Source organism: Lytechinus variegatus, chromosome 9, assembly GCF_018143015.1.
Source record: "Lytechinus variegatus isolate NC3 chromosome 9, Lvar_3.0, whole genome shotgun sequence".
NCBI classification, from domain to species: domain Eukaryota; kingdom Metazoa; phylum Echinodermata; class Echinoidea; order Temnopleuroida; family Toxopneustidae; genus Lytechinus; species Lytechinus variegatus.
The window spans coordinates 33245985-33271630 of record NC_054748.1 but is presented as its reverse complement, the minus strand read 5'-3'; the positions used below and the strand labels follow the sequence as shown (position 1 = coordinate 33271630).

Below are 25646 nucleotides of genomic sequence, written 5' to 3'. Positions count from 1 at the left end.
AGACAAATGCCAAACGAAAATTAATGGGACCAAAAACTACTTGTAGCATGAGTAGACCGTGCGAAGAAACATTAAAAAAAAAAGTGCGTGTAAAATATGAATAACCTTAAATCAATAAAAGAATGTAGTCTATAATGTTCTGCAAGGGGCGGAAAAACATTTAGAGAAGAAGAACAAAAAGGTGGATCTAGGGGGGGGGGCCGAGGCGCGGTGAACCCGAGGCGCCCCCCCCCCCCTATTGGCGGTGCTAAAAAAAGGGGGGGGGAGGAAAGAAGAAAAAAGGAGGGAAAAGAGAGGAGAAAAAGGTAAAGGAGGAAGACAAGTGAATAAAATAAGATGAGGGGAAGACTTGGAAAATAAAAAGAATCTTTCATATCACTATATAAAATGTTTGCTCACGCTTCGCGCTTCTCATTGCCTGTTAGGTGATTTTGTTCAATATACATTGTAGGTGATCTTGTTCAATATGGAGTTTAGATATCAAGTTTGGAAGTCAATATACAAAGCATATTTGATCTCTAAAAATCGAACTTTCATTATTTTGTGAGATTTACTAAATGATTTTTAAAAATTGCTCTGTAAAAATGTCAGTTTTATGGTCTAAATAGTTATGTATAAATCGACAAATAGTGGTTAGAATTTCCATTGGTAAACATGTAAAAAAAAGTCATCTCCCGCTTCGCGCTCGCATTATTTGATTTCTAAAATATGCAACGTCTTCATGCCTAACTGCATGCATACAGTCTTTATAAGAAGTACCTTTCCATCAGTTCATTTCTGCTCATGCTTCGCGTTTGTAGTAATTATTTAGTTGCATACACATCTTTTTCAGGATGACAAACATTGCCAAAAATGTTGATATTCTAGGAAAAATGCATAAAATTTCAAAAGAACTTAGCTCGCGTTCGCATTATATAAATAAGGATTATGATATTATATATGTAAGTTGATTTATAAGAATAAAGCTAAGAAGTGACTATTAGGACTACTCCTTCAAAGAAACCAAAATTATCTTTGATAATTCAAATATGGCTTTTTAAAAAAATCCGCCCCCCCCCCCCTATTGGCGAAGGCTGGATCCGCCCCTGCATGTAGGGCTAACATTATACGTACCGTGACTGATGCAGTTGATTGCTGCACTTGATGTCACAAATTCTTGACTGAAATTAAATATCTCTGTTCTTAGATGGGTTTTACATATACAAACAAATTAAACATGTTTCTCTTTTTTCTCTGGCTTACATTAACAACAAGTTTGATTAATGTAGGCATATGCTCTACTACTAAAAAAATCACCTATAATGAGAAAGAAAGAAAGATAGATAGATAGATGGCACAAAAAGGGGGAGAGTAGGGGTGAAAGGGGGTGAGAGCACCCCGGTCCTAATATATGGTTTTTAAGTAGTGAAAAGGGAGGAAGGAGGAGACACAATTTTCATTTAAAAATAATATTGTTCGTGTAACTGCAAATGAACCATCCCACTGAGAATGCCTCGCCGGTGTCAAACTATCGCCCCCCCCCCCTCCGTTTTACCAACTTGATAGCAGGATGGTCTCCCTTTTGCTGCCACCCGATGCAGTGGCGTAGCTAGGATTTTTTTCCCGGGGGGGCACTGGGGGGTCCTTGCTTTTTCAGGGGGGGCACCGGCCATTTTTCCGGTGTGTGTGTATGTGTCACAAGGGCGGATCCGACTTTCGCCAATAGGGGACGGGGCCCGAAATTATCTTCACCTATATTTTCCCCGATCAGTCACTTCTTACTTTTATTCTTATAAAACAACATAAACATGAAATAATCTCATAAGCCTTATGAAAAGTGCGAGCGCGAAGCGCGAGCAATTTTTTTTTTACTTTCATGTATTTTTTCCTGAAAATTTAATTTTCTGGGCAATGTAATGTGTGATCCTGAACAAGATTCGTATATGTAACTAGATGGTTACTGCGAACGCCAATATATTTCAATAATGCGAGCGCGAAGCGCGAGCAAATTTTTTTTACATTCCGACCTAGAAATTGGTCATTCTAATTTTTGTATTGATAAATGGGATAGGTATGTAACTAAACAATTGATGCGAGCGCGAAGCACGAGGGGAAGAAAATTGAGATTTTAGACCTAAAATTATCATTAATAATGCGATCGTGAATCATGAGCAGACAGTTAATAATATTCTGGTGTGAAACTGGATAATTTAAGTACATTTTAAATAAAGAACATGCAGGCTATCGAGCTTGTTTTAGATTTTGACCTAGAATCAATCTGGGCATTCTGAATACATTTGTTTAATGGAATATTATGGAATACACGTAGACAATATGAACTTGGCAAATTAAACAATATGACCACGCAGCGTGAGCTTAAAATGCTGATATGTAGACCATAAAACGGACATTTTACAGACCAATTAAATTTGGAATTGAAAAAAAAATAATGAAAGCTCGATGTCCGAGCTAAAATATGTTTTGTATTTTGTCTTCAAAACTTGTTCATATCAGCCTATTGAACAAGATATGAATCTCATCGAACAGGCAATTCTAGCGCGAAGCGCAAGCAAAAATTTTGTATAGTAACATGATTTCTTTTTTTAATTGCAAGTCTTCCTCCTCTTATTTTCCTCTTCTTTTTTTCTTCTGTCTTCTTCTCCTTTTTTCTTTTCTTCTTTCTCCCTCTTTCTTTCTTTTTTTTGTTTTGCCAATTTTTTTGGGGGGCACCTGGGGGGGGGGGGGCACACCAAATCTCAGGGGGGCACGTGCCCCCCCCGTAGCTACGCCACTGACCCGATGCAGTGTGAGTTTAAAAAGGAGTAAGGACGCCCTCATCAGGTGAACATTATTTTGATAAATTATCAATTTTCGTCGTAAAGGTATCACAGGTTGTCTGTTCAGGAACTCCCCGAAGTAATACAGGTAGATGTCCTTAAAAAGAATAACTTTGGTTTACTGATAACGATAATGCTGTCAAAACATGACCTTTCGGTGGTAAAAATATAGTTTAAGAATATTTTGAAATGCGTTGTAGAGAGCTTTATCACTTGAATCATTAACGTACTTAATAAGACCTCTGTGGCTACTTTTTTTTAATCAAAAGTTTTTATTCCAAATGTTTTAAAATTTGTGATTGAGTTCATCCGTGCTATTTTCGAGGATGATTTCAAGAGAATAATAGTCCTATAGCTAATAAAAAAAATACTGGATCAATCGGCCACCTCTATCCCTCAAAGGATGCAGCATATTATTAAAAATTCATGTACCAAAATGACAGGCTGCTGCAAGGCAAGTGATAAAGACAAATTAAAATACTTTCGGACAGGGGCCACTGAACATTTCTGAAATAGGGGACCGAGCCAAACGTAGGAGGGGGAGGGGGCTGAACATGTAAGCAATAGTAATTAGATTGGCATTTTCAAAGTTTCTTGAACATTAGAAACAACGACAATACTTTAAACATAGGTCTAATTATGTTTGACGTACATTAAATTTGCAGAGTCTTGGGTCGTAGCATATCTATTTTATTTTACTTGTTCTTAACATGCTTAAGTTTAGGAAAAAACAAAAATCACGCCTTATCCTTGTTGCTTTCATCTCATTGCAGAGAGTTTTGACATTTTTCACCAAGAGTCTACATGGGCTCTTGCCCCCCCCCCCTCCCCCATCGGTGAACGCACACACACACACACCCTCACAGACACGCTGACACCATGGATTTGTAATAGGTCCACGCTCATACACACACATTCTCCCTCTCACACACCCTGGTACACCCTAACCATGCCCTCACACACAGGTACACCCACAAGCACACCCACACACACCTTAATACACACCCACACATTCACTCCTCTTCCCCTCCTGCCAGCGACGTATTACAGCAAGCTCTAGGCCTCTCTGTTGGTCACTATGGGGGAAGGCCCTCGATCGGATGACTCGTGACTGTATAGGAAGGCGATGTTCAAAGCTCATGTCTTATTTCTAATCTCAACTTCGTGTGAGAGTGCACGTGGATCTAACTCTGCTCGGAAATAAACAGTGTCAGGAAAATACTATATACCAACTTTGGAGACGAGAAAGGAATAATAGGGTAAGTGGATAACTTCTAGATATAGATAAAATCTACTAAAAGATCATATTTGAGCAATTATTGTAATATGTAAGTTTTACCAACCTTTTGAATATTTTCCCTCTCAGTCATATTTCGAGTATAGTATTTCTGTCATCATATCGAATTTTATTATTGCTCATTAGCAATTCATATTGCTTATATTATATGTGAGTACAAATAATAGCATACAAAAATAAATATTTTTTTTATAAATTATCTAAGTTTATTCCTCTTCTCCCTCCTATTTCTCATTACTCTTATAATGTTGCTGTTATCGTTCGTATTGTTTATTAGAAATGTTAACCTTGCTATTATTACCGATGTTGTTGTTATAAGTATTGTATTCATTATGATCATTTAAGTTGTTGTTGATGTTTTTGTTTTTATTGTCGTTTTATTATCATTAGTATCATCGTCATTATTTCATTTTAGGGGCCTAGTTCTTACTTTAAGCATCGTCATAAAAATATACTCCCCCCCTCTCTCTCTTTCCCTCTCTGTTACTCGGCTTTTTGCCAATTTTTCACTCAAACATGAAAGAAAAAAAAAAGAAATCATAATCACTCTATATCGAATGGGTGTGTCGCAATACAATCCTTACTTTATTATTTCAAAATACGTCAACTCAACTTATTGACGTATTACAAACGAATCTGAACATATGACGTTGCATGTCCAATTAGCAATGTTATTGTTTATAATTGGCGGTATTGGATTACCAGCGAACTCATTATAATAATGTCACGCGCTTCCTTTAACGTTGTTCTTTAATTGTTGCTCAACACACTTGGAATATGGTCTGCGGTAAGTCCCATTTCAAACAAAGCAAATAAATACACTTGAATGATCTGTTCACCTCTCTTCCTACTGAATTGCGAAAGTGTAAAAGTTCCCAACTTTACCGTAAAATTACAGCTAATTTTCATTCATTGAATTACATCTAATTTTACTTGAAGAGTACAAACCGCATATTTTTAATGTAAGAATTGTAGTCAATGAAATCTTCTTATTTAATTCGGCCATAGAAAGTTAAAATTAAAAAAAATATATGAGTAAAGAGTACATAGACATGACAGCCATCGTGATAGTTTTCGCAATGTTTAATGATTAAACATATATTTCTGATAAAGTGATATCTTTTTATTTCATTTCAAATCATGAAAGACTCCAACCACCCAAAAGATAACTTTAGTCACTAAAACACACTTGTATAAAAATAAACCTGAACTTGTTTTATTCCCCAAACATTGCCTTGTGTCCTGTGGCAAAGCGCTATGTAAATCAAATAAGTATGATACGTGTTTATAGAATTAGTACAATTAGCAGCACGAATCAGCACCAATAATGTCAATAAATGTGTTAACCGACCTGTAATAAAGATTTCCTTAATTTCATATCATCACGGCGACATGGTTATAAAAAGATTAGTGAATGTGTGGTGATATAACCAGTCGGCATTAAGAAGATTGCGCAATGATTTAACCAGGGTTGGTAATTTGATAAGCACTCCCATCCAGGTCATTGCAATAAATCGAATATGAGATCAGACACAATGTAGTAATACGATTTTATGCAATTTTCATCGTTCTTTTTTTACCGTCTTTGTATTGTTTTTATAGAAAATGCATTTAATCATGTTAATTTCGGGATTTACTTCGTAAAGAACATTTATCTACAAAACTTTTTGTTTTGCCTCCATTGTCTCTTCTGCCATGCAGGGTCAGGTTTTCACCCCATAACGACTGAAACTGTCAGGGATCTCTAACATGGGTGATTTCAAGTTCAGTGTTGACCTTTGGTGTTGGTGTTAGGTCAATTTTTACACGATAACAACACTAAACATAGAATGAAGATGGTCCCGAAAAGTCACTCACTAGTTGTTGAGATGTGCAATAATGTGATCTGGATCAGTTTTACAAACTCTGAATAAGTTTTGAAGCTAGGGGAAGCAATCCAAATTTCAACACCAACACCAATACAAATTTCAACACCAAGGCCAACACTGGACTTGAAATCACCCAATATTTTTCATGTAGGGCGATTGAAAGTTTGACAAAGTTGAGTTTTTGATACGGTGCACTTTATTTAAGGATGCGTGAATGAGCGAAACGGAAAATAAAAAGTTGATTTGTTTTTACTTGATAATTACGTTTTGCGATAAATTTGGTGTGCAGAAATATTTTGTCACATCAAGGGAAATTCGATGACAAATGATGATGTTGAGTATAAAAAAAAATATTTTAAGTTTAAAAAACCCACTCCTGCAAATAAATAATGAATAAAATGTGTATCAGCCCCCTCGTACCAAATTGTCAGTGAAATTCGAAAGAAAACAGGAGAGAGGAGACTGACGAGAAAGGAAGAAGGAAGAGAAGGTGAGATGGAAAGAAAACGCAATTCGAGATAGGAAGGTAGAGGGGGGGGGGGAGAGAGAGAAGTGATGGAGAGAGAACGTTAGAAGCAGGAAGCAGTAATTTGCCATTTCCGAACAAGGGCACCGGTCTATATCTTAGTCCTCCCCCCCCCCTCCACATAAAGATGAAGTACTATGTTTCTAGATCAAGTTGATATACCCCTTTCTCTAAAGAGAACCTCACATGTTATAACTCATGTTATATCACGTTATGACGTAGTCATGCAGGAAACCTAAGAAATACCTAGGCATTTCCGTTTGGCATTTCCCGTTTCTTAACCCGATTTACAGAGGAAAATTACAAAGCAAACCTAAATATCCCTCACTAAAAAGAGCGAAATTAGTTTTCCTTTACGTTTCGATTTAAAGTGGCTGATGCGATTTTGTTTTCTTCTTCAAATGTTGTGTTGAAAGAACACAAAGTAATAATAATAATAATTATTATACTTGCTTATATCGCGCTTAATACTTTGTCAGAACTCTCTAAGCGCTCTACAGTATATGCAGCATAATTACCCTGGCTTTAGCAGTGCAGCTGTTACGCGCGCTGCGTTTCAAGGAATAAATTCCTGCCAGGTTCTCATTTTCCCCACCTGGGTTGAGTGCAGCACATATAGTTTAGGTATACTCTGATTTAATTTGTCTTTTTAAATAAAGTTAAACATGTTAAAAGTCAGTGAATAATCAGAGACAATATGTCTTGTAAGTACAGCTATAAAAATTATCATAACAAACAAATCTCCAAATTCAATAGTTACCACGGCAATGAAAATATCCCAAATGTAATGGTGTTACATAAATATTTCGCAATAAATGCACACGGATCCAGGATTTTGCGAAAGGGAGGGGGGGGGGGCAAATTTTTTTGAGGAAAATTTTGACAAGCCAAAAAAAAAGTTTTCAAAAACAAATTAAGGATATTTCGTACCCGAAAAAGTTTGACAAGCAAAAAAAAAGGTCTTCAATTTCAAGGGGGGGGGGGCACACCTCGGTTTGTCTTCTCAAAAGGGGTGGGGGCATATGCCCCTCAATCGTGCCCCCCTCCCCTGGATCCGCGCCTGGATACAAAGTATCTTAGTTTAAAGAAACATATCATTCAGGAGAAGGGAAAGGTAATCGGTTTTCAAAAAGCCACAAAATCGTCTGTGTTCTGACTCATAAAATCTTAACAAGTCCACTTATCACATAAAATATGCATGACATACGTTTATTAGTTAAATATTAATTTGTAAGTTCTTAAAAGTTATGCAGAGCCATTGTCATCAAATACGATTTATATATTTAGTGACAAAACATCTGAATGGCATAAATACATTAGGTGTCATTTGGTAGATACGTGTTGGCAGATCAATTTAGGCCCAAACTGATTTATTGTGCAAAACTGCTTTATAAAGGGATGGTCCGGGCTGGAAATATTTATATCTTAATAAATAACGTAAAACACACAAAGCGAAATGCTGAAAATGTCATAAAAATTGGATGACAAATAACGAAGTTTTTCAATTTTTAATTTTATCAATATTTTGTGAAAGCAGTTATATGCACATCGTCATGAATATTCATAAAGAGATGCCTAGAACTGTTTCACAGGAATAATGCAAATCTTTAAAATTCAATAACTTTGTTATTTGTTATCTGATTTTGATCAAATTTTCAGCATTTTGCTATGTGAATTTTACTCTATTGATTGAGGTGTAAATATCTCCAGCCTGGACCATCCCTTTAATCCCCCCAAAGAAAAACGAAGAGGGCGTCATTTTGATTGAGAGGGGCAAGACTACCTAAATAATGACGTCATATTGTTTTCTGAATGGAACAAAGCGGAGAAGAGTCACACTATCGACTCTTCCCTTGTTTACACTCCTTTTCATTCTCGCTCTTTTCTCTCCTTTTCCCACTTTTCTTTCACAACTCGAAAAATCAAACGGGGCACACATGCCTCCCCCGTGGCACCTCCCCGAAGACACACGACAAATACGGGACGAATAAACCATTCATGTTTTTCGTTTTATTTCTCCTTACTTTACAGATGAAATGTAGACCTTCTTATCAAGAGTGAATCAAACGGACACTTTGAGAGTTTGAATACAATTTAATATACAGGTGTTTCAGCAACTGACTCAAAATGGCGTGTGGAATACATCGATATAACTACCTTGGTATTTTACCAATAGCTATGCTAGTCCTCTCTATTACGATGTTGGTTAGTGCTTACATCGTAGCCGTAACTCGTGGCGACGTCGCCTTCTTGTTCCCGTATATTAGGTAAGCTAAAGTAAAATCAGCGTCGTGATCGTCATCATTTTCTTCATCATCAACATTTTCGCCATCATCATCATCATCACCACTACCACCACCACCATCAGTATCAGTTTACATGCCTACATCCTTAATGTTGAATGAGTGATTTTTTTTTTAATCAGTAACTGCAAGGGATAAACACTTTAAACGCTTCCTCGTTTAAATGCCACCGCACACGACTGTTCACGATCCGATTTCGGAACAAATCGCATTTTGCCCATTTTCTGAAAATGTGAATTGAACATACAATTTTATTTGAGGTTAAAATTGATTGAAAGAATACTAATACAACCATTTTGAAAGATTGCAAGCCTTTATTTTGGAGTAAAGGCCAAATTAATTTCAAATCGTATAGCCAGTCATGCGACTGCTAAGACGTCATTACGACTAGATATTAAATTTGCTTTCATTCTAAGAAGGATGATAGCATAGTCGTAGAATTGAAGGTAGAAATTTGTATGATGATTTCGAACATTACACGGTAAGATATTCCAAGTGACAATATTAGCATCAAATTATATACGTTTTATTCCACAATTGAGGCGCAGACCAATCCTAAGGTTTGCGGTCACCTTAAGATTTCTGGAATTTTAAATGTTTTACGGGGATCATGGATAAGGACACACTCTGAATGAACAACGTCGAATAGAAAAGAAGAATAATAAGAAAAATAAAGATATAAAGATCGAGAGAGAAGCAGAGAGAGTGTGTGTGTGGGTGCGTGAGGGAGTGTGTGTGTCTGTGTGTGAGAGAGAGAGAGAGAGAGAGCGTTGTGGCCCAGGGGATTAGTCTCCGGACTTTGAAACAGAGGGTCGTGGGTTCGAATCCCAGCCATGGCGTAATTTCCTTCAGCAAGAAACTGATCCACAATGTGCTGCACTCAACCCAGGCGAGGTAGATGGGTACCGGTAGGAAATAATAATCCTTAAGAAGCTGTGCGCGCTATGAACGCCTAGCTTAGCGCCTTGAGCACCTAACAAGGTGGATATGTGCGCAATATAAATATCCTATTATTATTATTATTAAAGAGAGAGAGAGAGAAACAGAGATAGCGAGAGTCAATAACCCCGCCGGTAGGGTGGTGGTTAGCACAACATCCTAGATGTTGCCAATTTTGGCGGCACTGGGAATCGCATGAAAAAAATCTTTCCTTCTATTACCTCTAAAGTTTAAGCTCTTAGGAAATCGTGGAAGCATGAAATCGAAAAAGAGATTGAAAACCTTGAAAAACCTGAAAAGTAATAATAATAATAATAATATAGGATTCATATAGTGCACGCACCGAACTTGTTAGGTCCACAAGGCGCTTCAATTGCCCCGGCTAAGTAATAACTCTACACTGTAAAAACTGTGGTGTTAAAACTGACACCAATTGGTGTTGATAGAGGACCAAACCCTGAGGTGCTAAAATTACACCCTAGAGATTAAACATAACACCAAAGAGTGTAAATGTAACAACCAAAGGTGTTGTAATAACACCTACTGGTGTAAATCTAACACCACCAATTTAACACCGGTGTAAAATAACTGGTGTGGTCCTCTATGTACACCGGTTAACACCACAATTTTTGCTGTGTAGCGATTTCGGTGCTAACAGCTTTTTGAGGAATTACTAGAATCTAGAAATTTAATATTCCAAATATAAGCCTATATGTGAGATTTTTGGCACCGTCCTCATCCTGCTGTGCTGGGTCGTATGACTAAATTAATATTATGTCCGAAAAGTGTTTCCAATGAGAAAAGCTGCAGACAGTTTTCTGTTTTACCCCCTCCCCACCCCACCATCACGACCCTGACGCCGTTCCTTGGCAGTCGGTAATTGCGGATTGACATGTAGAGCTCATGTCACCAATTAACAAGGTCTCTGATGCCTGATGGTGAGGTGACAATGTCAAATTAGTGAATGACGAACAATGAATAATCTAATGAAAAGAGGTGAAACTCTGCACCCTTCACCATGTTCACATGGGACTGGGATCCCAGATCTGTCGGGTCCAACTCTGCACAGTCAGAAACTTTCATGGCCTTGTTTATGGGCTTTTATGGACAAGGGAAGTGTAACCATAAATGCCTACCCTCCCAAGTATCATGTTTTTGGGATAACACTTTTTTCTTGCACGTTCAAGAAGAAGAAGTGAACGAACTTGTAGTTCTGTTGTTATGAACTACCATCTCAGTGGACAATTTCAAGTTCTCTGTTGGTATTGATGTTAGAGGCACGTGGCACAATTTAGATTCTGGGGTTTTTTAATGACCCAAATCGCATTATTGACATCTCATCACTCAGTGACATTCGTCAGTGTACCAACTGCATCTTTTGGTGCTATGCTGACATTAAATTGACCTAACACCAACACCAATAGGTAAACACCAATCTTCAACTCACTTATTACCGTGCGAGGGATACATACTTGAAATAATTATCACCTTTAATGACACGCTCATCTGTCTAGGAACTACTTGAATCTGACATTTGGGAAGGAAATTTGATCAAAACCTCCAAGGATTACGATGGTGTCTTTGAAAAGTTTCGTGGATTAACACAGAATCTCGTTGTAGTGAATGTCCGATAATGATAAAAATACCGTGCTCTAAACTTGACTAATATCCGGGAGAGGAAAGGCGGGAAATTGTATTGTAGATGAAAAACAAGGGGAAGGTGCAGCTGTTATGTGCTTCTAACTGTCACACCGGCACGGCAAACTGACTCCAAACAGACAAAAGCTACTAATTTATTTCCAATCACAGACGATTGGCCGCTTTGGAGTCAAGTTTGTTGGTAAAACTGTACCACGAAGCTTGTCTAAATATAGGCTACAATTGCGTAAATTTTACTTTTCGCACAGTCTTTCAGGCTATTTCCATGAAATTTTCTTAGTTTAATTCTTATTACTTTTTAAAACCTTTTTTAAAGTGATTCACTTAAAAATCATATCTTTGATTCGGATCATAGAAAATAATTATTGGTTTGATTTATGCAATTCTTCATATCATCTTATGTTTCATGTTCAATAAATTTCGCGTTTATAACACCCTAAAGGTATCACGCTTTTATCACCAACCAAAAACTTGAATTCCTTGCTACCATGGAAACTGGGGGGCCACTTACATTGATGAGTGGATACCATGCGCGACCCAAAAAACACGTAAAAAGGATGTCCTTTTCACGATAGGGCACGTTACGTACGTAACGTGATAAGGGTGTCAAAAACACAAAAATAATGAAAAAAGGGTATCTATTTCGCTAGGAAAATTACGTGTTTAGGGTCGAATTTGCGGGGATGATAAAACAGAATTAAAATGTTTTATAAAGGATGTCCTTTTTGCCCCAACACTTCGTGTTTAGAGTCCGATTTGCGCGAGGTGTAGAAGTGAAGTCGTGTAGAATTAAATAAGATAAAGCCGACGACCGAAGGACCAGTAACAATAAAACATTCCTGTACTTGTTTAGGGTTCATTTCAGGGAATATTCGCCAAGAGTATCGTTTTGTTTCCAATACTTGTTAAGGGTAGGGTTTCACACGCCAATACTTGTTAAGGGGTACATTTTCAGAATATGGAAATTACGTGTTTAGGGTGCTTTTCGAGACCCCATGGTCGCGCATGGTATCCACTCGTGAATGGAAGTGCCCCCCCCCCCCGGGCCATGGAACTCCGAACTTATCCGTAGTTGAGTCCATGTCTCCCAGTTCTACACGAGTCGGAAGACAATATGATTAAATCACTTTCACTACCTGGCGCGGTGCTTCTATTTGACCAGAAATCTGTTTTATTTGTAACTGACAAAGTTTGTGAATGATTAGGCTGATATGTGCCCTGATAGTACACAGATCGACCTTCACCATCACGAAGAGGAAAGATCGTGATCTTTATGCGATCCTATCTCTTCCCAAACGAATTATACTCTCTACAGATCTATTTAAAGGTTCTTTGTCGAGTTTTGACATCTAGCCTGATTAGGGGGATTTTGCTCCACGAAGCACGATGCATTCCAGAAAATAGAAAATGTATTTCTATTGCCCTTCATGACAATGAACAACCAAGAAGTCTTTGTCAAAAATTGGTGGATCAAAAGCGCAGTTTCTTCCTGGACTAGGCCACTCGGGACAAACAACATTTTTGAAATTTTTCATCAGCACCGAAACGTAGGACGAAACTGCTGTTTCAGTTCACAATTTTTTCGACAAAGACCTCCAAGCTGTTCTTTGTCATCTGACGAACATTCTCAATATATTTTCTGTGTTCCTGAATTCGTTCTGCATCGCGGTGCAAAACCCCTTATTGTAGGCGGTGATTTCACGAGATTTCAATCAATCTATAGGGGGAACAAGACAAACCTCTCCTTTAGCATGTTTAGGCTGCTGTGCAAACTTTGAAGATCGATGGGGGGAGGGTGGCAATACCTTCCCGCCCAACACACACATATTTCATTTAACATTTTTTTCAATATCCTCTAAAAACAATGTTAAACATATTACAAGAGGCTGAAGAGATCGCGTAACAGGATTACCTCCTTCGAGACTGGGAGGGGAGGGGGGGGGGGAGAGGGGGTATCTGTCTCAAACATTCCATACAAGCGAGAAAGCGGTTAGTAACCGAGTAACTGGAAGGATTCATTGCACAGTTTGGGTGAAAATGATGATTCGTACATTTGCAATAAAAAGTAGGACTTTGAAATAGTTCTGTACCTCCTCTACACCACGCTCCAGTTTATAGACCTCATTTCGGGATTGCCTAAATGCAGTGAAGCTATGAAAAGTAATGTCGTCACTCAACTTTCATTTAATAAGAAAACTACGGAACGTCGCAGAAACACGTGATGGTGTTTACACTGTGAAGCACACAGATGAGATGAATGTTGAACTTCCTGTGAAAAGCAAGTTATCGTCGACAACACTTGCAGATTCTTTGCAAAGAAATTAGTATGACGTTTCGATGACGACGCAAGTCTCAGACTCAGTGAGCAATATTGATTACACGTATGAGGTCATATAGAGCAAATTAATCAATTATGCCCTAGACTAATTCCACGCACGTCTGCAAGTCATGTTGGATTCGGTTTGTCTTGGAAGTTGAGCTTAAACAACGATGCTTTCGAAGATACCCTGTAGGAAAATGTTGTTGGAAATGCATTTTTGATTGGTCTGCTGAAATAAGGATACCGCAGGGGTGCGTTAAAAGGGGGAAGGGGGCAGGGGGGAACTCCCGGGATTTTTCAAATAGTGAAAATTAATAATTTAAGTCGTTTTGTATATTGCAGGAAAATAAGGAGTATTGCCCTAACCCACACTGTCAGGGTTCTCGCGTTTTCAAGCTTTGCTTTTGTGTCGACCCTTGCATCATCTTATTTATTGTGTACCAGAAAATACAACTTAAATTGTTTTCTTATTCTTGATACATTCATGATTTATATACAAAATTATTTGTTTATTATCTTGATGTCAATTTTGAATATGAATTTTTTGTCCAGATTTTGGTGTATGAAAAATATTGCAAAAACCAATAAATGAAATGAATATGAAACTAGTTTAGTTATGTAGCTGGCTTGGTTCTTATATAACAATTTCCACTTGGGGTGGATTCCCCTGCCAAACACGAAACTACAAGTTCTGTCATTCAAACAGTCATACATGTATGTCTTCGACAGTCTGCGATACCTATTGTTTGGTACATGCAGACGCCCCCGCTTGACCATTACCTGTTCGCCTTAACCTCCTCACGGGATCAAGAGATAGACGGGTGACCCTTCCCTCATGATTCATTTCCAATCACAACAAGAGGATATCAAAGCAGTATGAAGCAGATGATTATTATCTATTCTTCACCTTGTCTGGGGTTTGAGTGGGGGTCGTGCCCAATTGGTTAGACCAATTTGAAGTTTGTCCGATCCTAAATTACCCTATCATATTCATCCTGAAGGGTATTTTGTCCAGGTCCAGTGGGCCAATATTATCACAGAAGTGTCGACTTTGAAGGTGTTTTTGAGCAAGGCAATTTTTTAGGGTTTTATCGGGGGGGGGGGGTATTCAACCCCACCCACCCCCGATACCCCATCAGCAATAGATATATCCGACATTCTGGTTAGATTATCATGCTGATAGAAGTCTTATTTTACAATTTTCCTTTACTTTCTTTTCTTTCTTTTTTCTTTCTTTTTTTTTTCTTTCTTTCTTTCTTTCTTTCTCTCTTTCCTTCTTTCTTTCTTTCCTTTTTTCTTTTTATTTGTTTTTTCTTTCTTTTATTTTTCTTTCTTTCTTTTTTCTTTCTTTCTTTCTTTCTTTTCTTTTTTCTTTCTTTCTTTCTTTCTTTCTTTCTTTATGTCTTTCTTTCTTAATTCTTTATTTCGTTTGTTCTAGTTGTTGTTTGGTTCTAGTTCTCCTCTGGATTTTATTCCATCCCCCTCTTCTTCTCATGGAATGACTGTGCATTTCAATATGACATTTCAGGCCTATACGTTTATGTATATATATATCATTATGATCAGAATGCTGTATCATCTCCAAAGATGTATGTGTGCATGACACCCGTATATACAGCAAATAGGATACACACCACTAAATAATTTCGGTCTGGGAATTTTCTCACAATATTCGAAAAATTCCTCGACATCAATACCAATAGACATATGTACATTCAACCGTTCAATTAGTAACAATAAGTGCTGGACACCAAATTTATTTTTTCAAGTTAACGTTGAAATATTGATTGTATCTTTTAGATTTCATCTTTAACACTGCATTAATTATATTGTTTCACATTTTTTTTCTTCTGACAATGTATGATTCTTTGAACATAAACTATCATTAGATTCAGACAAAGAAATAACACAGACAATCAGCAATGGCAATACTCTTAAGGCAATATCAATATAGGCTACATGTATGATGGTTGGTAAGTACTTTGGAAACCTTATCCTTGTTAAATTTCTTAATTATCTACTACAAGGTAATGACCTATCATGTTAATAACACTGATCGTTATCTCACTTGTTTTCACGGGTAGATAGCATCAACCCAGAGGCAAAGTAAAATCGTTCCTCCGGTATGAGCAGGCGCGGATCCGGGGAGGGGAGCACAGGGGCATGCCCCCCCCCCCTCTATGAGAAGCAAAATTAAAATTTGTAATGTAAAAATGCCATTAAAACAGAGGTGGGCCCTTTTTTCAGGTACAAAACCTTTTTGGGGGGTGGGGGGTGGGGGGCCTGTCAAATTTTTTCCTATCCCCCTTGTAAAATCCTGGATCCGCCCCTGGGTATGAGGAGGATTCGGAGATGGCGGGGGAGGGTGGGGGTGGAACTCAATGTGGAGTGGAGGGTCACGAGTGATGTTAAGGCAGAGTAGGACAGGGAGTAAAATGACAATGACAAACAAGAATAAATGATCAGGTACTTTTGGGTACTTTGAGGGAAGGGCATATCGAGATATTTACCCGCGGGTGAAAAGAAAATACAAAGATCTTCCCTTCTATTGGTGGATTAAGAAATAAACAAAAGAAACTTGAAACAAATTGGGTAGCCACTTGAACATATACAAGCTGAATTTCTAGTTTAAGAAATATTACCGGGGGTAGGCTTGCATTGGGTCTGAATTCGAAATCGGGTAGCCACTTGATCTATGATAAGCTGAACTTCTAGCTCCTGGCTTTAGCATAATTGCTGAACAAAAAACAGTGGCAATTGCGGAGGGGAGGGGGGGGGGTAGGGTTTGAGGGATGGGGCGAGAAATAGGTTACAAAGCACATGAAGCGGGACATGAAGTAAAATATATTTTAAAAAAAAATGTTTCTCCCGAGACGGAGGCGGCGGCGGCTTCTGGGCAATAATCGCCGGAGCATATTACCTCCCAGACCATAACGTGCCCTTCGACGCCCCCAACTAGCTTCCTTGCTGGCACGTTAAGTATATCTCAAGTCTTGTCTGGGACGGTTAGATGCCATGTCAGGATAATCCCTTCCTATCTCTCCGAGAAGGATGTTGAGGGAACACAAAACCATCCTTCCCTTGAACAAATTTTGCTTCTGGCAGATGAGGACATTTTGGCTATTTTGAAAGCCCCTTGAGTGGCTGTATAATCATCTCTCTTTGATATGTTAAGTTGTGTACATCGCTATCGGCATTAAAAAAAGTCAATTGCCCACCCCCCCAAAGAAAAATAAGGAAATAAAAAATGAACAGATATATAAATCAATTAATTATTTAATCACTTAAAATCATCAGAAAATATACTAAGGACAAACAAAGAAGTGGTCAAATGTCAACATCAAAGGGTTTTTGGCGAAACAAATATGATCATCTAAAAGAGGGTGAAGGTAAAGATTTACCAACCATAAAAGCAACCCCCAACAAAAAATTAGAAAATGGTAAGCAAGCAAGGGAAATAAAACCAAAGAAACGGAAAGGGGATCCGGGAGCCTGTTTCCAGTAGTCTTAGTGGTGGTAGTACATAGTTGGAAGAAGGTTGTTAGATAAACTGGTTGAAATCTTTGAGGGGTCATGACAAGTCGTTTATGTAGACAATCGAGTAAATAAAAGATGAAAAATTTGATAATTTTTAGGTGACGTAAATATTTTTCAAAAATCAAATTAACAAAAAATAAACATGTTGTTTGTATTCTTTTTATTCCATTTTCATGCTCATTTTCGTCTCCCTCTCTTCTAATACTTTTGTTTACTATTTCACTCTAAAAAAGATTGAGTAAAAATTAACCCAATATTGTGTAGAGAGGGAACATGCATGTTTGGCAAAATTCATGTTTTAAGGGTGAATTTCAACGCAACATAGCGTAAAATTTACACCGTATTTGACATCATTTTACCCAGCAAACATGCATGTTCAAATTTTACACCCTTTTAGAGTGTTTGAAATATCATAGGAACTGCCGCCCCTGCCCTATCTACCACCGCCCCTGACTCCTTCAATTTTCACTCTCATAAGAAAAAGAAATGAACAAAGCACCTGACCAAGACAAGTACATCGTCTGGTCATTCTTCAACTGGACTGGACACTTGGAACGTGTAAAAGGATAATGCGTCATTTAATTAACGATTTCCACCATTGTCCTTGCAATAATCTTTGTTAATCTTTGATTCACAGTCAACCAAGAGGATTATTGATGTGTATGGATATAAGAACAACCTTTGCGACAATCTACCCCTTTTATTCCCTCTCCACCTCCTTGTAAGACACGCCCACACAGATGGGGGATTTTTCCTCCACCCGAAATGTTTAAGGCTTATATTTATTACAAATTTTCACAAAATATGCTTGTAGTGCATACTACCGTAGGTCTATTTATTCTCATAAAATTAAAGTGATTCAAAATATTCATTGCAAGCTCGCTCGCTCCGCATTTTCGATTACAACATTTTGCGTATTTTGCTCCCTAGGGAAGAAAAACCTGCATACGTCCGTGTACGACATCCCCCGGATCCTATGAATCATCGTCACAACTATAATCATGCTATCAGGGGGTTTGTTTTGCCTCCTAGCAACCCTTCCCGGTCACACCTCCATACCTACCTAATCTAAACTTTCCCTTTCTTGTATTTTTTTTTTTATATTTGTTCAGCATCCCTCGGGGCCAATGCAGTCTGCAGGCACAGACCCTGATTTGAACTTTGATCAACAAGTGTGCCTCCACGCAAAGACTAGCACATACAACATTTGAGAGCCTTCAGTACACAAGGCATGGGTAGGCTGCAATTCAGACCCTTTAATACTCGAGTGAAGGGATTGCCCAGCAGACTAGGTCCTATGCAGGCCATCTGGAGGGGGGAAGGTACTAGTGTATATGGTCGTAAGCTGCGAAGGGGGGGGGGGGGTAGAAGGATAGTTGCCCCCCCCAAAAAAAAAAATGAAAACTTACATTGTTTTTACTGAAAGTTTTCAATAAAGTCACCAAAACTTCACTTTAGAAAATGCAAAATCGCCCCAATGACAAGCTAGGTCACTTTGCTCCCTCGCTTTCGAGTTTCTACAGTTTAATTTCCCCTTCCTAACCCCCCACCCCCCACGGAAGAACAAAAAATGTGCATACGTCCACTCTAGTGTAGTTTGGTTGGATCATAAATAGGAAAGCAACTTATGAACAGAACTATTTAGAATACCTTTTTTTCATAAAACAATTTAAGTCACGTGATTAGCACCTTTACATCACCATTTGGCATGGGTCGAGGTTCCACGGATGTAGATCGAGGGGCAAATCAAAATGCCAAATCTATGAATCATTCATCTTTTGTTAATAAGGAGGGTTGCACTTCAGTTCTGGTGTTTATTTCGGGTAGTTCGATGATTATTACATCAAACACACATTAATAGCATTATAGTCAGACAGAGTGTAATTGGGATATCACGCAATGAACCTATGAGATATATTGAAAATGAACGGTTAGTTCATGGTCAAATTAAAATGTCAAAAAGAGTCATTGTTTGCCATTTTATATGTCCTGTGACTGGTGAAAGTATGGGGCGATGAAATCTGTCAAATTTGACAGTCACGACACACTACACAATAAAAATACTGTGTAGTATAAATAGTAAACATATTTTATGCAACACTTGTTACTATATTATGAACTTTACAGTAGTTGTTTCACAGTTTAAACAACCATACATTGTTTATTGGACATTAAAAATGAAAGATTAAACTTTGTTGTTTGAAATTTGAAACACTTATTTAAACCGATTAAACAACTTCTGTAAGGTTCATGTATTATACAGCATTGTATAAACAATTAAAACAGCGTTTTACTGTGCATATTGTTTGTTTGCTTTTATTTCTGCGTTCGAATGATACATGCATGAAATATATATCCATAATTATATACATTATAATCCATAAGAAAACACTATATTTCATAATCAAAACAACGTTATCAATTACTATTGTTTTCTTAAAAGAAATAACTGGACCTGATTCGTGAACTCTGGAGACCGCAATTGTGAGTGGTTAATCTTGAAATTATGAACATATATGAGCCTTCATCAAAATCATGTAATAGAAACAATATACATGTTTGTCAGTTATGACTCAATCAATTAAAACGTAAATATAACGTTAACGACAAAACAAAATGGTCGCTGGGCATGGACAGGCATGACCTATATTAAATAGAACAGATAATAATCAAACTTGTCAACAATTTACCTTGGAAAACGTTTACCTGGAAGCCCGGTTGCCATGGTTACATTAGCGTATTACCCTTCTCATTCAATTTATGACAGGAATGATAGGTTTGTGACATTATATGGGTATATGACGTAATGGCGTTATTGCCATAGACCACAGTGAAAGAAAAATTAACAACAACTTGTATGGCGTTTTATACAAGGTATTTTGCTATGTGAACTGGTTAGCTATTCCTAAATGGTTTAAACAAAGTTTATTAAGAAATATTTTAATTCTTCGTTTCACTCTGGTGATTTACTGGTATTTCTTGTCGGATCTGGTAATTGTCAAGTCGGAGGATGCCAAGCAGATGTGGTTGGTCCACAGGTCTAAAATTGATCTGGTTTAGTGGGAGTGAAGTTTGAATGGAAAATGAAATATCAACATCAGAATATGGCCGCATCGGATGGCCTTCGATCACTTTTGACACCACCGTGCCCTGTGTTTTATAGGATTTGATTGTATTTATAGGGGCAACCAATATGCGAAATACTTGATGAATCATTCATATGACCACAGAAAGGCTTATAAGAAGTGGTAAAGAGTCGACCTATATACTAACTGTAGTGTCGCCAATGAATCTGGTGTGTGTGCGTGTGTGTAATAAGTTGCGGGTGTGGGTTGTGGGTGTGTGGGTCGGTGGATTACTGTGTTACTTGAGTGCTATTTCTAAGGATCTAACAGGATAGATATCGTGAAGTAAGGAAAATAAAAATAAGCGATAACGTTAAGAAAAGAGGGATTGGTATATGAGGAAAGGAGGAAAAACTCTGTACAGGGGACAGGAAGACATGGATGATGGTTTAGTCTTGCTCCAAGACATTGATGATAATATCCAGTTCGAAAAAGGTTAAGAAATGAAGAAATTTCTGAAAAGAATAATTACTGCCTTAATTACATAATCTCACCACCTGAATTTTTAATCCTACCATCAGAATGTTCAAGTTCTTTGTCAATTCTGGGTTGTTTTTTTTTTCTTTCTTAATTTCTGGCAATTCTCTTCACTTTTATAAGTCTTTAATTTCATTGATAAAGACATTATTGAGCATAATTTCGTCTGTCACTACAGTATATACACATTATCAAACGAATGTTCACGCTATGTGGTAAATAAATGAAATAAAAATGAATTGAATTGAATAGAAAATAAAAAAAATATATATACTTTATTTACTGATATAGATTCATCGTCCTCTTAACATTTAAAAAAAATATATTTATGTCAACTTTATTCTCTCCCGTAAAAGACATAGAAAGGTATTAAATGTAAAAATCTCTTTTCCTTCGAGTATTCGCTCATTTAGCCTAGAAATCGTTGCAAAATCAACTTTTTAGTCAGGCAGAAAATAAGACAATCATGTATAGGTTTATTTTAAATTGTTTTAAAGAATAAGTTTGTTTGGGATTTAGGTTTACTTTTAACATCCAACATTCATAATTATTTCAAGTCTCAAGAGGAAATGTGAGTGGGAGATTACGTTGGGGTAAAGGACATTCTTTGGGGAGAAATGTCAAGGCATGTTGACAAATTGACGGATACGCGATAATGAGAAGCAAGGAGTTTCAAATTCAAACCGTGGTAATGAACTGAGGAGTTGGACAAAGTTAAAGGACAAGTCCACCCCAACAAAAAGTTAATTTGAATAAAAAGAGAAAAATCCAACAAGCATAACACTGACAATTTCATCAAAATCTGATGTAAACTAAGAAAGTTATGACATGTTAAAGTTTCGCTTTGTTTCACAAAACAATTATATGCACATCCTGGCCCACTTATGGTGGGCGTTTCATAAAGCTGTTCGTAAGTGTAAGCGCGACTTTAAGAACGACTGGTGATCCTTTCTTGTGTTAAATGGTATCTTCATTGGCAAAGAAATGTTCACCGGTCATTTTTAAAGTCGCTCTTAACTTACGAACAGGTTTATGAAACGGCCGCCTGGGCATTGAGGCATGGTCTAACACAGCGATGCTATATATCTGGCATCACTACGACAGGTAGATTTTAAGCAAAAACACGAGCATAAAAAGTACAAAAATGCAACCATAAAAAGTACAAAAATACAAGAGCATAAAAATAACAAAATAGATAAAAATATTCCTTAAATTTTCCTGTTCTATGTAGTACCTTAGTTTTGTAGTTTTTATGTCTAGGCCCTTGAGACCAATAATGTCAAAGGAGCTCTCACTTTCACAATAGTTGAGCAGATATCTGCAGAAGGTGGGTCAATGACCATTTTGACGCCCAATATATTTTCCCAGGGATCTAGAAACGGCCGGAGGGGAATGTTTCCTCGGAAGTCAACCATCTATTGGCGTACTTAGAAGAGAGAGGGACAGAGAGAGTACAACAACAACAATAAAACAGCCCCCGGCATGCGCGAATTTGTCCCCTTTTCAACATCTGGGCGAGCACTAAAATCACACCCTTCTACATTTTGACTCCAATTGCAATATAAACTTTATCATTATTGTTTTTTTTGGGGGGGGGGGAGTACTTTTTGTACTTTTTTTGTTGAAAATTTGAAAGTGGCGCCCTGGCCATGTGCTCACTTGCACCCCTATAGATCATGTAGATATACAAGTAGTATGATTTAAAATTACTAATACCGCCCCTTTAGTAATAACTAAAATTTATTTGTATTTATTTTAATGTGAATACCGCTTTTAGCTCCAAACTTAAGTAAATACCATATTGGGTATACTAAAGGATCCAATATTCAGATCGCAATAATACTTGTCAATTCGATTCAATGAATTTATTTATTATATATCTTTTTGGAGTAATTGATTCTAAGATAGTCAACTAAAAGTAATTTGAAATAAGTTAAGGAACAAGGATATGTGAATTTGGTTGGGGTGGTTTTTGTAGTTGCAGTAGTTAAATCTTAATGATCTCAAGTTCAGAGGGAACCCGAGTAACCTTTACTAACAACAACAACTTTTATTTCGTACCGAACTAGGTCGATAAATTTTCTCAGGGGTTCAATAACTTTGCCCACTGCATCTTGTGCTAAATCGTAAATTCTAAAGTTAATCAGAATAAAATTTTAAAATAGCCCTAACTCTGTCTGTAACAAAAGAAATAAAATCTGTCGGGTAGACAGAAACTGTAATATTAGCACTCCCCTGTTTTGATGGGGGGCATCTAGTTCTACGCATACATTCGTAATTCCGAAGGTTCGTTATTCCGAAGGTTCGGTTATTCCGAAGGTTCGTATTTCTGAAGGTTCGTAATTCCGAAGGTTCGTTAGTCCGAAAACGAATTGATTAACGAACCTTATTTCGTTTTTGGATTAACGAACCTTCGGAATATCGAACCTTATTTCGTTTTCGGATTATCGAACCTTCGGAATAACGCCACAAATATTCGGATTAACGAATCCTTTTACGTTTTCGGATTAACGAACATCGAGGTATAGGCAATTTACGTGTTTCGGAATTACGAACCTCCGGAATAAAGAACCTTCGGAATTACGACGTGTAACCTTAGTTCTACATTCTCTGTATTGATTTGTATTACTCACTGACCGTAGATCACTATACTCCGAGAAAAATAGTTTTCAGGCTGATGGATGTAGAGTTGGCGAATAAAGAATTCAATTTAAAACCCCTGAAACTAGTCTCGAAGGGGGGGGGGAATGATATATCTAAACAGTATAAAGAATATAACAATTTGGTAGTGTTGAAAACAATTGTGAATCTCCAAATTCGGTAGGAGTATGGGAGCAGTAAGCCTTGACCAGCCAAGAGTCCGTTTGTGGACAATAGGGAAATACGAATTAGCCTTAATTTATAGGATTTAGTATATGTTGGCAGATTGACACATTGATGTTGACAAAAGTTGAACTTTGTTGCTTTAAACCTGGCCAATCGGTCAAAATTATCACCACATTGCCAAATGTCCAATTTAACGTAAAGTGATTTGGACAACATGGCCGTCTGCCTTTGCAAAAACAAAAAGTACAACCCAATCGTGAAAATTATGCATTAGGGAAAATATTTGTTTGCAAGGTTTATACTCATATCATGATAATGTTTCGATTCATTATCATTTTCATGTTGCTTGATGCTATGGTGGCCCTGAAGGGACATCGCAAATAGACCAAATCGCGAATATTCACGACGTCGCCAATTTTGTCACCAATTTGAATATTGACGACGAAGTTCACGACATTTCGCCGTCGATTTCGTCGTCAATATTCAAATTGGCGACGAAATTGGCGTCGTCGTGAATTTCGTCAGGGTGGAATTCGCGAGGATTCCTATAATGTTCAAACTTTCTTTTCTGATGCATGTATACGTTGCTGTTCATTGGCAAAAATACATATGGGATACTCCCTGTATTTAAAATGAAATTGTTTTAGTAAATTGGCAATGACACATTTGGCAACATGGTGATACTGTTGACCTTGCACCTAAGCTGTATCAATTAAGTTAAACATTTTTACATTGGTCTGATTTTGACAACAAAATCCAATTACGATATAGCACTATAGGCCTACTGTTTTTCCAGAAAATCATTGGATAATTGCGCCTTTTTTCAACCATGTAAATCAATACGCTTTTAACTTAATTGTTGATATTTTGAGAACAGTTCGTTTGGAATATGTAGCAAATACACATGAACGTAAGCATCGAATTAGACAGGGGCGTTGGTAAGATATTTGGATAAGGGGAGGGGCACGGCGATCTGAATATAACGTTGAATAATACGGGTATTTTAGGAGCAATGTTAAGATATTTGGAGCGACCTGGCATGGCGTTGAGTTGCATGACCAAGTTATTTATATTCTTTATTCTTTCTTTTATCTTTCTTTGTATTCAATTTCTCCTCTCTTTTACTATCATAGGATGCCCCCCCCACCTTGTGCCCCCTTTGGCGCCATCCCTGATAATACTCATAGGTCAAGTGCAATATAAGGATAGCCTACTTCCAATAATCAAACACCAATGCTGAGACCTGTTTATGATGTATTAAAGGCATACACAGATCTTATAACAAATACTGAACTTTGATTCATCATGCATCTAATATTGTTCATGACTCATGGATGAAAAAAAAAAACACCAGGAAAAAATCAAATTCGTGCAGTCACTTTCAAGATATATGTGGCTGAAGAAAAAATCATTTACTAAATCTCCTAGGGAGAAAAAAATGACACATATTAGAGTATGGGATAGAATTGAGATGGTGTTACCGGTCACTTAATATTTCACCTTCAGTACTAAATAATGATTTTCGGGAGCAATTTTTTCCAGGCTCCATTTTAAAAACACATCACAACCACAGGTGGCAAGTAGGACTTGCCTCTCAGACTTCTTTAAAAAGTTAAATGAATGTGAATAATTGCCGTTAACAAATCGGTAATGGTCATCAGGACGAACTAATTTAGACACGTCGTCAGAGATGTCTGTATTACAATCTGTTTTCCTTCATTGAATTGGCGATCGACATATTGATCTCATTGAAACATTGGCGCAATGCCTGATGGGAAGGATGTTGTAGTTATTATTCAATCAGCTCTTATCTTGGCTTCGATCCCCGGGGGAAGATGAAGAATTCCTGAGACATCTTGTTAAAGAGAAAAATCCACACTTTTGTATGATAGGATACAAAATGAGAGAAAAAAAGCACCCTTCTAATGATTCCTTTCCTTAAAACTGTAAATC

At 37.4% G+C, this 25646-nt stretch overlaps 1 protein-coding gene across 1 annotated transcript in view; it reads left to right on the top strand.

The window, feature by feature from the left end:
• Positions 1-3797: 3797 nt before the first annotated feature.
• Positions 3798-25646, top strand: part of LOC121421789 (DNA damage-regulated autophagy modulator protein 1-like) — a 47180-nt gene continuing 25331 nt past the window's right edge. The window contains exons 1-2 of the mRNA XM_041616589.1: positions 3798-4075; positions 8539-8774. Of these exons, the coding sequence (XP_041472523.1) occupies positions 8635-8774 (140 nt within the window). The 5' untranslated portion in view covers positions 3798-4075; positions 8539-8634. The remainder of the gene's footprint in view (positions 4076-8538; positions 8775-25646) is intronic.